The following is a 14,859-nucleotide window of genomic DNA, read 5'->3' on the forward strand; positions in this document are numbered from 1 at the left end:
ACATCTAAGAAGTGCAAGGGTTTACATCATAAGATATGGCAGGCGGGGGCGTTTGGTCAGGAGGATACAAATTGAGACGGGACACGTACAAAATGTTTAAGGCACGTCGCTCTAAATGTACAGGTTTCGTGTTCGACAACAACAAAAGCACGTGTGCACATGTGTTTCCTTAAGGCTGGAAGAGACCACCAATGAGCACGTTAACCTCGAGGCCGGGGTGCGGGTTTAAAGCTGTCATGTGCAGTATTCACAGTAAAGAAATCAATATATTACATTTTCTTATTCACAAGTGCTTGCAATGGACATTTGTGCTTCATGTTTTTCACGAGAGGAAAAAAAAAAAAAAAAAAGTTATTTAAGAAATGAATTTTTTGTTTTCGTTCACGCCTTGCATTTTTAAGAGATGTGTTTTTTTTTTTTTTTTGTTGTTTTTTTTTTCCTTTATGGAAGCGACTGAATTGTTTTTTCTGCCAAAATCGGGAATCCCAGTTTCTCGTAAAGGAATGTCATTAAAAAAGATAATGTATGAAGATTTAAAGAGTAATAAATAAATTACATGTGATCATCTTGGGAATAAAAGGTTCAATTTGCCCAAAGAAATAACGACAATTTAAGTATCTAATAATAACAATTAGAGATGACATTCTATTATTCATTACCAATCCTCTTGACCTCTCATATCTCCCTATCCAGAGAAAATAGTAATGTAGTTGTCCGTCATGTAAGTAAAGCATCCGTTTCTTTGGAGGCTGATTAAAATTGTAGATAAGCATTCAGGCTTTTTTTTTTGTTTGTTTTTTTTTCCCTGTGAATAAATATGCCAAATAACTTGGAAAAACCAATTATACAAATGTCCTTGAAAATAATGACAATCAATTCTGCACACATTTTCTGTGTTCAAGCAAACTGTGACAAATGTTGACTAAACTAGAGGTGCAAAGTGAGTTTTTCATATTTACATGAAATGATAAACTGGTTACATAGCATACTTAACTTTGTGGTAACATCGTTTTCTCCCACACCACACAAAATGTGCAGACGTTAACCTGTCACTGTCAGTAGATATATAAAATATATATCTACTACTATCAATATATAATATAATGTCTACCATCAATATATAATGTATTGATATTTACAGATTTCCATACGTTTCTCATCCAATTTGCTCTTGCTGCTGTTGCTTCCTCGTTTCCAGTACTGCGAACATAAACTCTGACTTTTCAAGCAGATTGTCAACATGTGGTTTTCAAGTCAAGATGGCTTAACACTGACGCTGCATGAAGCTTTTGCATAATGCTCCTTAAGGCAAACTTTTATTGATTCATAAAAAAGGGAAAATCCTTCATGTCCACCATCCACTGTCATACTGGTTTGGTATTTGTGCGCATCGTTGTCCGACGGGACAAAGATCATGTCAACAAGCACATGCTCTTTGGATATTAGTTATGACAACAACATGAAAAGCGGATCTCAATGGAGTGGGTGTGACTGCCCGCTGGTCGTGACTCCGCAGTTTTATTATTGCCTCAACTACCGTTGGGTTTTGGGCTGTGGTCCCTCTTTAGCTAAAAACGCTGGCACTTCGCAAGAGTCTGCTTTGAGACTTTATTGTAGGAAACATCTTGTTAAGTAAATGGTAATGTCGCTGAAATATTGCTATCTTTGTGTCGGAGGTGGAGGACACGTTGCTTAAAATGTGTATCGTCACTCGCTATCACCAGTGGTCCAGGTGGAGGTCCATGGCAGAGTTCAAGTTAATGTCTGTGAGATCCAGGAAGTCTGTGTTGAAGATGCCGGGCCCGTTGGGCGGAGCGACGCTGAAGGCTGTGGCCGAGCTGGGCGGCATCAGGTCCAGCCACTCCATGGTCTCCCACGGCGATTCGCTGAAGGTCATGCCAACCATGCCGTACACCTCGGGCACGGGGGACACCTTGGCAGTGGCGGGGGACAACGGGGTCGGGGCGTCCATCAGGTCTCTGTTGGCCACGAGTTTGTCCTGGTGTGGATGGTGAGGGTGGTGGTGGTGGTGGTTATGGGGACTGCCGTACCCTTCCCCGTCCCGCCGGCCCTCGGCCTCCTGGCCCGCCTCCTCGGCGGGCATTTTTGGCAGGGCCCCGTCGCTACCGCGGCCAAAGGGAGTGCCCAGCAGAGCCTCCAGGTGGCCGTCCATGATGTAGCCGGCAGGGAGGCCGTAAGGGAGCTGGGAGGGAGACAGGTGCTCGTAGTGTCTGTGGAACCGGGGGACCACGAGTCCGGCGCCTCCTGGGGACACAGTAATGTGAGGCACAACTTTGGTTACAGACCTCTCCCTCTCTTCTCTGGCGTTAGCTGGAATCTCTTAAAGAGAAAGAGAAGAGGCAGGGAGGGTCACACCACAGTTATATGGTAGCTACCAGGTTGTACGCTGATGTTTCTATCTAAGTGCGCGGTTCCTAATGCCTTTGTGAAAAGGATGACGGTGATGATAAGGTGACATTTTGGAGATGAATTGACTTTAGAAATTACCTCCACTCTCAATCAGCACGTCCAAGATTTCATCCATCTGCTGACTTCTGGTCAGTTGCTGTAACGGAGAAACCGTGATTGGTTAGTGCTTTTATTAACATAACCATGTATGTGTCTTTAAACGTGATGGGCTATTTGTTAAACACCGCATTAATACTGCATTCCAAAGTAACAAGCCTTCAAGCAATCTCTTTTTTAAATGAGACAAAGTTGGAAATAGAAGAGAGTGGACAAAAAAAAACGATGGAGCAATGAAAAAAAACATGTGCATCACTGGTGATGCACTGAAAAAGATAGCGGGAGGGAGATGAAAGTGAAAAGTGAAGTGAAGATAAAGCAACGCCAACAGGTAAAAAAATAAATTAATTAATGACTTTGCTCAGTTAGAATCTGACGAGGGTCTTTTTTTTTTTTTTGCATTGACTTGTGTTTACCTGCTTGACTGCTTCCTCATAGCATGGGGGCTGTCTTAAGTCAGATACAGCTGATTCTGAGCTACTGAAGGCTGGGGTAGAGACCTGGCACTTTTGGCCAACTTGCCGAGGAGAGGGCAATATTGACATCTACATGAAACATAGGTGAGAAGTCACATTAGCCTACCAATTAGAAAGGTGGGGGAGCTTCACTTAAAGGGTGCCAAGGTGTAGGAAAATCACACTCGTCGAGTGAGATCGTAAAGAGCTGGTTGGCGTTGTGAACTGGTAAAGGTCTGGTAAAAATGTACATGGCTAACATTCCCGTGGAAGAACGTGATGAAACAAGACACTCTTTTTTTTTTTTTTTTTTTCCACAGAGAGGAGACGAGGTGTTGAATTTACAGAAAGGAATGTGATGGGTTTGAGATGGACTAACGTAACGACATGTCACCACTGCATTGTTCTGGTCAATCCTCTCAGCCTTAAATCACCGCTACCTTTGGTGGAATATTAGGATTGTTGACCTTGGCGTTGGCCCTGTGGTTGCTCTCGGCTGGGTTTGGAAACGCTCCCTGGAGGCCCCTCTGGTCCGAGGGATAAGAGCAGTTCATTGGCTGGCCGCCGCTCTTCTGTTGGATCTATGATTCGGGATGGATGAAAGGTTTTTTTAGATAAAATCCCAGACTGTTTCTGGTAGATAAACCCAGAGTTATGGTTTTTTTCGGTGAGGCATATTCCAACGATGACTTTGAGATATTTACAAAATCAAATCAATGATTTTAGACAGATCAACCTTTAGAAGCAAGCATTAGTAAGATATTATGACCGAGCAGAGCGGTAGGAGGGTTGCTGCTTGGGAATTTAAACATATCCTGTTGTTACGGCCAGCCCCAATTCCAAAAAAATCAATTGTTCCAAATAAATGGCGAAACCGGTGATTATTGCGGCCTAGTACCTGCATGTTTCGCGCCCGGGCATTTCCTTGGGGGGGAGGGTGATTGCAGCCGTCCCTGGCATGGGGAGGTGGCAGCAGGTAGGGGTTATTCGGGGAGGAGGGCTGGGGGCTGCTGGAAGACTTCCCGATCGGGGAGTCTTGAGGAGAGCCCTGCGGACTGAGGAAAGCTGACATAGCAGAGGGGCTTCCAGAGGGGGGGGCCGTGTCCATACTTCTTGGCCCAGCGGGTGCGGCCATATTGGGGACGTGGCTGCCGCAGTGCCCCATATCTTCCATGCAGGCCCTCGGGGGACTCTTCAGCTGCTTGGGAGAGGAGAGGGGGCAGCTGGAGGACAGGGCCATTGGCTCTTGTTTGATGGTCACCCCGAAGAAGTGCTGGCCCATCATGGTGGGTGGCGGCTGGTGGTGCATTGAGAGATGATGGGACGGAGCCTGAGGCGGGGCATTGTCCTGCGTCGCCCCATAGCAACGCTTCCTCTTGTGGAGCTGCAGCTTAAGCTCTTCAACCTATAAGCAGTGTCACATAGATATTGATTGCATAAGCCTTGGATGAAACAGCCCTGCCTTAAAGGAAAACTGGTATTTCTCAGCCTTATTTTTCAACCCAAGTGATTGGCATCAGAATCTTTAAAATTGATCAGGTATTGAGGAAATAAGGGTTAGGGTAAAAAACGACCAGTTTTCCTTTAAAATACATTTCGTTTGCAATTTTGGCTTTGTCCAAATTTAGATGCTTTTCAGAATCTGCATTTTTTACATTGCTGTTCCTCCAACATGGGACATCTGCAGGTCAGTCACCCACCTGTCGCTGCTCCTGGTGCAGCTTCCACGTCAGCTCGTCGATCACCTTCTGCTTCTCCACCAGCATCTTGTCCTTCTCTGCCTCCAGGCCGCCCATCCCTCCGCACTCGCCCCCCTGCTGGCCTCCCCCGGCCGACGCCCCCTCCTCAGCGCTGGCGTGGGCCGGGGATCCCTGGAGGGCAAACTGTGCGGTCGGCGAGGACATGGGCACGTCGCTGAAGCTGTCTGGCAGCGAGCCGCTGAGGGAGAGGTCCGAGGAGGCCGGCGAGATGGGAGGGGTGGAGGAGGTGCTGGGGTAGGGGAAGTAGCCTCCATGGGAGAGGGCGCCGGCAGAGGAAGGGGACTGGTACGAGGATAGGGAGCCCGTGGGGGTGATGGGGAAGGTCCCGGTGGTGATGTCGCTGGAGCCCGAGGGGGAAAGGCTGGCGTTGGTGTCCCTGAAGGGCCTGAGCCGCTCGATGAGAGTGGTCTTGGTGCCCGAGACGGGCATGCCCCTGATACGCAGCTGCTGCCTGAGCTCCGACACCTGGACCAGTGAAATGGCCGAAATAGAGAAGGAGAGAAGGAGCGGGAATTACAGATCAAATAGCTTTCACCAAAGTGTCCCACGGGGTTGGCTGTTTCAACCTAACCTGTCACCTACTTTAAGATCGTCCAGGTTGGCTGGCAGAGGCCCGGGTTTGACAGGCGAGATGTTGCTTTGATTCGGATATGTGGTCTTGACTGGAGAGGAGGAGCTGCTGTTAGCTGCGCTAGCAGGGCCGCTGGAGCCGCAGGACGTTAGCGGATCACTTGCTGTTCTACGAGGGGAAGGGGAAGCCAAATGGACACCACATTAGCCGTGCACTCGGGATACAGTATGTAAATAAAACACGCGACACTAAACTCGCTCTCGACTTACTTCTGCTTTTGGGCTGACGTGGGCAGGGGGTGGTAGCTGAAGGTGGCCTGCTGGTGCTGAGCCTGCGCTGGACCTTGGCCCTGCGCCTGCTGGACGGGCGAGTGGTGCTGCACATGGTTGTATGCCTGTGTGTGAGCGTGCTTCTGCTGGCTGAGGATCTGGAGCTGCAGGAATAGCTGCTGCTGCTGGAGGAGCCTGGCGTATGCCGAGTCCATGGGCGGGGCCGACTTCTCCACCTTCTGGTCAGGAGGGATGTACTGGTGGTACTTGAGCTTCTTAACTTTGGGCTTCACATCTTTGGGCTTCTTTTGTTGGTTCTTGTCCAAGGGCTTGCACTGAGGATACAAACATGTTATTCAACAAACTGGGAACTAATTGGCCTAACAGGTAAGGAACAGAACCCACAAACTTCTTTTATGGGTGGAAGTAAAAAACTGACCTTGCTGACCTTGACTATAGCAGGGACAGGTATGGGTGGAGTGGGCTGGCCGTTCTTGGCATCAGATAGGCCTTCTTCTTGGCCTTGGTCAGATGGGTCTCTGATGGTCCCGCCCTATCCGCAGGTAAAAGCAACATTAAAAATAACGCAAACCATAACAAGTAATCCCCACAAGTCCCCACATTAGTCCCACAAGTTATTTAGTGGGACTAATGGTATTCCTACATCGGGACAGTACAGGAATTTATTTTTTATTTTTTCAGTTTTCCCTTTAGAGCCCATGAACACATTAACTCATGTATTCACCGCCACTGATAAGATAACATGATTCATACAACCCACAATGAGGGCGGTTCAAATGTAACACAGTGGACAACTCCCTCACACAACAAACCGTCAAAAGTAAACAGGAAGCAGCGAACAGGTATCACAGGTATCGATAGACCATTGATAAATACCTGGACCTCATAAGAACTTCCAAATGTACAATACTTTGCTGTGGTTTCCCCCGTTTTCACAATCTGCCAAATCTCCCGGTTGGCCCGCAGTTTGGAGTGTCACGGTGGATTACTGTGGCTGATTGAATGCATACAACAGTGAAGCAACTGCCGCCGAATGTTTGTAATAATTGAGTGTTTAAGAAATATTTTGTCATTACAGACCACAGCTTATGACTTGTGAAATGCTCATGAAGACATTAGAAAAAAATACTGTGTACATTCTCACTGACGTTGAACTGGAAATCGAGTTCACGAGCCAAACGGAGTATTGACTGAAAAAGATATGGGGAAGAAAAAGTTTGTATTGAAAAATAATTGAAACTGGAAATGACTTTTATGAATAATATTTAAAGTAAATGAGTAATGATGCGTTCATAATTAGCAATTTTTATTTTGTTTCACTGTCCCAACTCGCTTTAAAAAGAAACGGTGACACTGGTGACCGTTGGATGTCAACTAAGGAGTTTGGAATGCAGGGAGTGATGTTGTTTGAAGAAGGCAGCGTTGCAGCCAACATGAGCCAGTGTGCAACAGAAAAGGCACGCGGGAATGTGACTCCCAACGGTCACCAGGCTGAACACAGCCGACGTTCCCTCCGCCACCACTAGAGGACAGAGCAACCAAAGCTCCTCTGCGACGGAGGGCCACATGAGGCCGGTGGAGAAACGTCGGCGGTGGGGTACTGTCAGATAGAGCGTCTCGTTTGCAGGCACACTTCCATGAGGCGGTTCCCTGACTGTGAAGGATCCCAAACCACCCTCCCCGAAGCCCTAACACTGCACTAACCTCCTGGTTTTACACCTTTGCGTGGACCCCACCGCCAAAAACACAGAGTTGAGTAGTTCTTCAGTCCTCAGAGACCCTGAGACCCCAACTTTGCACCAATGTGAATAAGCCGCACTCTATCGCACATAGTATTGCTTAGGTAACTTGGGGAAAATGCATTTTGGTATTTTCCTGAGTGATTGACTGACATGGATTATCCTCGTCTTTATTGAAAATGCAGCTGGCGAACGACGATGGCGACAGGAAGCGGTGACCGGGTGTCCCGATCCGATGGTGTTTGCGGCCCCTTCAGCCTCGACCCCTCGTCACCGAGTGTCCCTTGACACTCGATGGGCTGTCCCTGACTCTTGAAACTCTTGAGGGTCACTCCAAAACGGACTCCAGGGCCCCGGTTTGGGACACGGGGCGGGGACAACATGCCAAGACTTTGAGTATAAAAGTACAAGTATAAAAAAATAGTATAAAAAAAAAAATAAAAGTTCCCAAAGGTCATAGCGATATTCATAAGCCCCACGGATGATCCATGGAGTGGGAATTCGGGGCTGTTAGTTTGGCAACCGGAGGAATGAGGAACCGGCGGAGCATTCGGGGGCTAATGAGGACACACGGATGGTAGACGCAGAAATGATAGACGATAAGAAGGCGCTGGGGGGCGGGGTCGTGTCTCACCTGTCGTGGGCTGGTGAGGGCGGGGGACGAGGAGGAGGAGGCGGCGCTGCCCACGGCCTCCGAGGACGGGCACGCCGAGCCCTGCGACTCGTCGCTGTGGTGCTGCTCCGGAGAGAGGCCGTCGCTGCTGCTGTCCTCCTCGAAGGTGTACGAGTCCTCCTGCTTGGGAAACTTTCCATGTTTCACTGGGGGAGGGGAGAGCAGAACAGGTACCACTGTAAGTCACGGTGCCTTAGCAGTGGCAGAGGGGTGGTGCTGGTGGGGAAAGACCAGGCGCTAAATGTTGTTTGCACACATGAGAGGGAAGGAGAGGGAATGTCTGCGCTTCCCTTGCGCGCGTGCGCGGCCCGCGCTCGTCCCTTCCAAAAGGCGAGCGCCGGTGTTTGCACGCCGCCCTCGTTTGTCACTTGCACCCGGTGCAGCACTCAGAGGGAGGTGTTACGCGCCGTTGGCGAGAGACAGACGCAGCCACTTCACAGTGAGCCCAGTTGCGATTGGCCGAGCTGATAGTGAGCGGGTCTCTGGTTGGTGGAGCTGAGAGCGGACGCGCTATCTGGGAGAAGTGAACCCGAGGTTAGGGCGAGGACGGCGACAGTGAGGGGGGAAGTGCTGTAGTGTGTGTTTTTGCGCGCGCGTGTGTGTGTGTGTGTGTGTGTGCGCGTGTGTGTGTTTTCTGTGTCCAGCGGTGTAAGACTCTCATTTAGTATCCCGACATGTGACCTGCCAAGGATAGACCCTGGTTTCAATCACACACCCCAGCCACCACCACCAACCTCCACACAGACACACACCCCCCCACACACACACACACACACACAAAGACAAATATGTGCATGCACACACACACACACACGCTGACTCAAAGATTAACACACAGCGTTGCTCTAGATATTTTTTCCTACCACCTGTTGATGTTTAACTTGATTGCTACTCCCTCACACACACTCCGTAACAAAGGGATACACACGCGCGCACACACACACAAACACACATACAAATGTTGGATGGTCAAATTACACAGTTGAGTATCAGGTTTAGCTTGGCACATTTTCTTAATCTACCATCTAACACAACTATTTCATCAACCGCGTATATGCCTCACATTGAAGATTCAAGATTCAAAGCTGAACAGAAATAACCCTGTTGCCATGGCGACGCGGCTGTGAGGAATTGGTGGCCGTCGTTTTGTTTTGTTTGGTCATGTTGTTTTTTTAGCGATGATCATAATTTGTCGGTTGACCCTTTCTGTGCTTAAAAACATAATAATAATAAAGAGAGCCAACAAAACAAGTATATCAAGCATAGTACAGACATGTAAACACGATGCGATACCCATCTTGCCGTGACAGGCTGGGGGCCATGTGGTGGATGGTGATAGGGGGAGCAGCAAGCGCTGATGAGGAAACAAGTGATTTTTTGGGGGTTTTGATCGATTCAGCGTCACCGGGAGAGTGAGGGGGTGAAATTACGGGAAATCGAAGTGGCCTGTGCACTTCCGCTCTTTCAAGTAGTTGTTTTGAAAAACCTGGGGACGGGGGGGTGGGGGCATTCGATTTTTTTCCTAAAGCGATCCGACGTAGCGCCGACGCTGTTATTACGCTGCTACGTTACATTGCTTGAGGGGACCGCTGTCATTTTTAGGTTCATCTCCGGTCATGCGTTTGCACCTAAACGCCGAGGGGGGGAATTTGCGCCAAATGTAAGAAATGTTGCCGGAGGATAAAATGCTAATTTGGGTTCCTTCCTGTGACAAACATTGGCAAAAATGTCATTATGGTGACATCCCTAATGAGATGTAGTTGATCCAGTCGATGGGATATTGCATAGCGGCCAGGGGAGCTGCGGGGTCAAACAGGGTGGAGGTTGGGGTGTGTGTGTTGTGAGTGTGTGTGTGTGTGTGTGTGTGCGTGCGTGCGGGCGGGCTGAAAACAGCCGGGCCCCATCACACGCTCCAGCTCAGTAGGTGGCTCGCTGGAGCCGGGCACGTCCGACAGATAAAACGACAGAGACGTGGGGGAGGCAGAAACAAACACGCATGGAGCGCTGACATACGCGCGCACGTGCGACGACCTGCTCACAACAATCATGTGTGCAAATAAACACGCGGGTATTTCAGACATGACACACACACACACTCTCACACACACCACACACACCACACACACTCTTCTAAAAAGGAACGGGTGGACGCAAATACAGCTGCTGTTCATCTCCGTAAACCATGTTCCTGGTCTCTCAGAGTAAACCGGCCCAGCGCGCCCTGGCGGCTCCTTTACACAACAAAGTTTATTGGAAGCTCAAGGAGGCGGAACATGAACCTAAAGTACACACAAACACAAAGAGGGAGTACCGAAAACACGAGGGGGGGACGTCAGAGAGTGATATAAGGTGAAGTAAGACGTCGGGCTTGAAAGGCAAACATAAGCGAGGCTGGAATGCGGCGATGGAGGGGCCAAACCAACTCCTGGCGCTTCAGAGTTCCCCTAAATCACTGGGACGGCGCAGCACGAGCACTTTGGATGTCCCTACTAAAACCAAACACGGGCTATAGGAGGCTATCTAAAGAGGCTTTCCTAAACAGCCAGAGCCACGTGCATGGTATTTACTGCAGAAGTTGTAGGGAGGTGTGGGGGTCCTGGGGGTCCTGGCGGGGTGGGGCGGTGAGGTCCATAAAAAAAAAATCTTAAATTTTCTTCTGTTTTACATTATTTGACGTGACTCATGACAGCTTTAGTATTGAGGATTTTTTTTTTAAGTGGTGCAAGTCATTTAATTCCTCCAACCCAGACTGTAATGGCATTTTTATCATGGTGTACCAGTGCATAACAGGGCCCAACTTGCCCGACTTGCTGCATAACAAGTCGGGCCAAAACTCTGCTTACTAAGATCTTTTTAATTTGTAAGGACATTGCCAAGACTATGCTAGACCAAACTATACAAATTACCGCAAGCGCAACCATAACAATATGTTTGAATGTGGAGTTCTGAAGTTTTGACATAATCCATTTGCTTCACGCTGCCTGGATTCTATTTGGTACCGGACGGTACTGTGTGCTCGTGAAATGCAGCCCGGCTTCACCATGTATCTGACAAACTATGGAGACACACACACACGCACGCGTGCGCGCACACACACACACACACACACACACACACACACACACACACACACACACACACACACACACACACACACACACACACTTGGGCCACTTTGATAATGCAACAAAAAGTGGCTGGAGCACCTTTGCCAGCCCCACCTGCAACAACTGCGGGTGGCACACAACAGCGATGTGGGCGGGGTTTCTATGAAGGTGCGTTAAAAGGTAGAAACTGCACGACGCGGCTCCTCCAGTACCTGTCACGGCGGCCATTCTGACGGCAGCGTCCAGGGGAATGATATTCTTTTGGAGCGGCTCCAGGGGGCCCGGCCTGAGAGCGAGCCTCAGGTTGAGGTCGCGGGCCAGCCTGGCTCGCCTCGCTCTCGTCTGTAGCCCCAGCGAGGAGCTACCTGGGTCTACACGGCACACATCGGGAACCACGGCACGCAAACCCACACCTGGGATGAACTCCATTTGTGCAATGGACTCGTATAAACAGCGTATGTGGCGCACACCAATGGATGGATTTTTTAAATTCAAAATAGCACAATGGAATTACCGCTGTTCACCTTTGCGTTCATCCGTCCATTACCGGCAAGTGTTGTGTAAATGCCTATTCAGACTCGAACGCGTTTGGTATTACTCTTGTTGCCCAGCTACGGAGTAGTCGGGATTTCTCACAGCACGGCTAGACACCTTCATTGCTGGAAAAATAAATGGAGTGACTGTAATTAGAGGGAGCGGCGTGAGAGTGGGCGAGATTGTCTGCCCTCCGCAATCTCCCTCTATCGATTCCAGTATAAATAATCACGACGAGGCTGGAGCGGGCCGAGCCGCGGCGTATCCACCGCGCTCCCCAGACTGATTACCTGGCAGTGACGATGATCCGGCCCCAAATCTCGTTTGATTATCTCGGCGGGAGAAAAACGGCAACGGCACTTATTTGGTCAAAGGCAATTTCGGTTCGATGTTTTTTGAGATTGGAATACCATACAATGCCAAACTCAAATAAATTCTTTATCGCAACATAAGCACATCGTTGGCCGCTCCAGGTAATGTGTTATTGTCTGCTGAAAGGTCCCGACAGGTAATGTTTCAGACGCAAGAACAAACAATGAGTTCAACATCAAAATTTAGTTATTGTTAACGTCTAATATTGATGATGTGTTAAATCATCCAAACGCAACAAATATTTGGCCTGAGATCTCGGTCTGATGAGGACGTCAACGGCTACAAATCTAACCGAGCAAAATGAGGGAAAGATGGAAAAGATGAGACCGGGAAAGATGAAGGAAGGGTCGAGTGACGAAATTTCAAAGAGCGAAAAAGAAGATGAGGGAGAGAAAGAAAGAAAGAATGAATGAGAAACCGGTCCACCGGCCGGACCTTCTTGCTCTACAGCGGTGATTCCCAACCTGAGGCGCCCGGCCCCCGCAGAGGGTCCCCCAGGAATCGCATTCGCCGAAAAACCTTGCTCTCTCTACCGTGAAAATAGAACCAATTCAGTAGCAGTAATTCAAAAATTTCCACCAACTAATAATAAATGCATGTAAATCACGTCTTTTGAATAGACCGAGCTATCGTGACGTCCCCCACGGAACAGCAGTGTGACATCAGCACCTGTTTATGGCTGGGCTGTCCTGTTCTTTCGTGTCTCCTCCGCCGGCGTCTGCCGTTGGCCTCGGCGCGACGCGTGATTTAGGACCTGACGTGACATTACACGGATGCGCCGGGGCCTCGAGCACGTCTGAACTTTGTAACCGAACTGGAAAATTGCAGCAACTTGTAAGACTGTCCCGAGACGTGATCGAGATGTCTTAAGACCACGGGCCGTGATGTAACACAATACAGCGAGCCTCAGGATGGCTTAGGTTTTGGCTTAGGTTTTAAACATTCTGCCGCGGTCTTAAAACATACAATGCACTTTAAACCTGTTGCAGTATATATATCGGCTGACTATATCTGTCAAATGTAAACACCGCACTAAGAGGTAAGGCGTATGGTGCATTAGGCAAGAATAATTTCCTTTGTGATGCCATCAACCTTCAGATTTAATAAAAAAGCACTTCTGCCATGAAAATAAAAATGGGGCCTTAATAGTCCCACTGTAAAAAAGCAGAGTGTGTCCGCATGTACGCACGCATGCGCAAGTATACGCCACTACACCTAAAGCTTCCCAGCTCACTAGTACTATTACCGTCATCATAAAATGTGTTCTCGTGTGCATGCTTAGACGTGTGTGCGTGTGTGTGTGTGTGTGTGTGTGTGTGTGTCTGTGTGCATGTACGTGTGTGCGTGTGTGTGTGAGTAAACAGTCAGACCTGTGGCGAGCAGTCAGACAGCGCGCTCCTCTGCAGGCCACACGCCAGGCAGCCCTAAGAGGCTGGGGCGGAATCTGGGATAGCCTAATAAACACCAGATGTTCCCTGGGTAATATATACACAGACCCTGCGCCGTGTCCATCTCCCCAGCAGGAATAACACAGCCGGGCAGCGCGAGCCAGGATCTGAAGTATCACTTCTACAGGACCCAGGCAGCCTTTGACTGTGGCCGCATGCTTCTCCAGTGTGTGTGTGTGTGTGTGTGTGTGTGTGTGTGTGTTTGTATGTGGATCTGTTTGTGTGTGTGTGTGTGTGTGTGTGTGTGTGTGTGTGTGGGGGGGGGAGGGGGGGGGGGGGGGTGGGGGGTGTCGAATCACACAAGACGATATTTGTTCAAAATCCTCTTTCCATCTGCGCTGCCGAAAAATTTGCGTCGCAGTTGCGAGATAAACGACCAATCGCCAGAGTCTTCCTGAAAAAGCCCTCGAAACCCCACCGGGCCAATGGCCGTTCTCGTTGCTGCCTTATCTCTGACAGACTCCTTGAAAACAGATAGGCTCACGCCGGCCCCTGGATTCCGTTCCCCCACACACTTTACGAACAGTTATCTGGAAGCTGGAGCCTCTGCAAAGTGGTAAACGCTGCCAGGGATATCGTCGGACAAATCCTTGGCCTGCACCCCGCCAGTCAACCGGTCCCCTTCCTGTCCTCTGCAGTCAAACCACTACGCAAGGAAACGAAGATCTGACATCCGACGTGAAGCCATACGAACAGGAGATGGAAAGTCGAATGTAGCTGGAAAGAAGCTGCGAGAGAATGGATGCGTGCACGTCTGCCGGTGTTTCAAGGCAGTGATGCTAAAAGTTTTTCACGACTGTCTGCATGAGGCCCCCGGACCCCACCCTGAGAATAATTTTATTGTTAAATATTATTTTGTGCAAACTTCCATACATGTCTGTACTTCAATTAGGCAACAGTGAAACAACCCCTGGGGGTTATTTCTGGCCTGCTCTGCTGCGGCACGTTCATCCTTTTAGTTCATCCTTCCTTCTGTCTCTATTTGAATGCGCTGTGCAGTAAACAGGTGCCGTGTGTGTAAATCGGCACCGGTGAGCGGAGCCACACCGTCCCCCCTTCTGCAGCGCGAGGGAGCATTCCACCGCGGTCACTCACCGCCCTGTCTTTCTGCCGGCCTGGCTTCAGTATCCGCCCGTCTGTCTGCCTGTGCCTGTCTGCCTGCTTCCCGTGCTCCGTGGCCAAATCTACCTGCTAGACACCAGCGGCGACCGCCTCCCTGTCCTCTAGATCTGTATCTCCTGTTTGTCCTGCGGATGAGTTGGTTTCTTTGTCTGCTCTGTTTTTACTCAAGAATGAACCGTTGTGCCCCAAAGAGAGGTTAGAGAATGAAAATAATAGATAGATAGATAGATAGATAGATAGATCGATCGATCGATCGATCGAT

At 49.3% G+C, this 14,859-nt stretch overlaps 1 protein-coding gene across 1 annotated transcript in view; it reads right to left on the reverse strand.

The window, feature by feature from the left end:
- Positions 1-1,717: 1,717 nt before the first annotated feature.
- myocd (myocardin) overlaps positions 1,718-14,859 on the reverse strand; it is a gene marked incomplete at both ends in the record, with an annotated part of 18,838 nt that continues 5,696 nt past the window's right edge. Inside the window, 10 exons of the mRNA XM_080021938.1 lie at positions 1,718-2,340; positions 2,509-2,566; positions 2,943-3,071; positions 3,422-3,562; positions 3,880-4,386; positions 4,682-5,206; positions 5,324-5,480; positions 5,582-5,916; positions 6,030-6,134; positions 7,976-8,160. Coding sequence (XP_079878064.1) covers positions 1,718-2,340; positions 2,509-2,566; positions 2,943-3,071; positions 3,422-3,562; positions 3,880-4,386; positions 4,682-5,206; positions 5,324-5,480; positions 5,582-5,916; positions 6,030-6,134; positions 7,976-8,160 — 2,765 coding nt within the window. The remainder of the gene's footprint in view (positions 2,341-2,508; positions 2,567-2,942; positions 3,072-3,421; positions 3,563-3,879; positions 4,387-4,681; positions 5,207-5,323; positions 5,481-5,581; positions 5,917-6,029; positions 6,135-7,975; positions 8,161-14,859) is intronic.

Source organism: Zeus faber (genome assembly GCF_960531495.2).
Source record: "Zeus faber genome assembly, chromosome: 20".
NCBI lineage: Eukaryota > Metazoa > Chordata > Actinopteri > Zeiformes > Zeidae > Zeus > Zeus faber.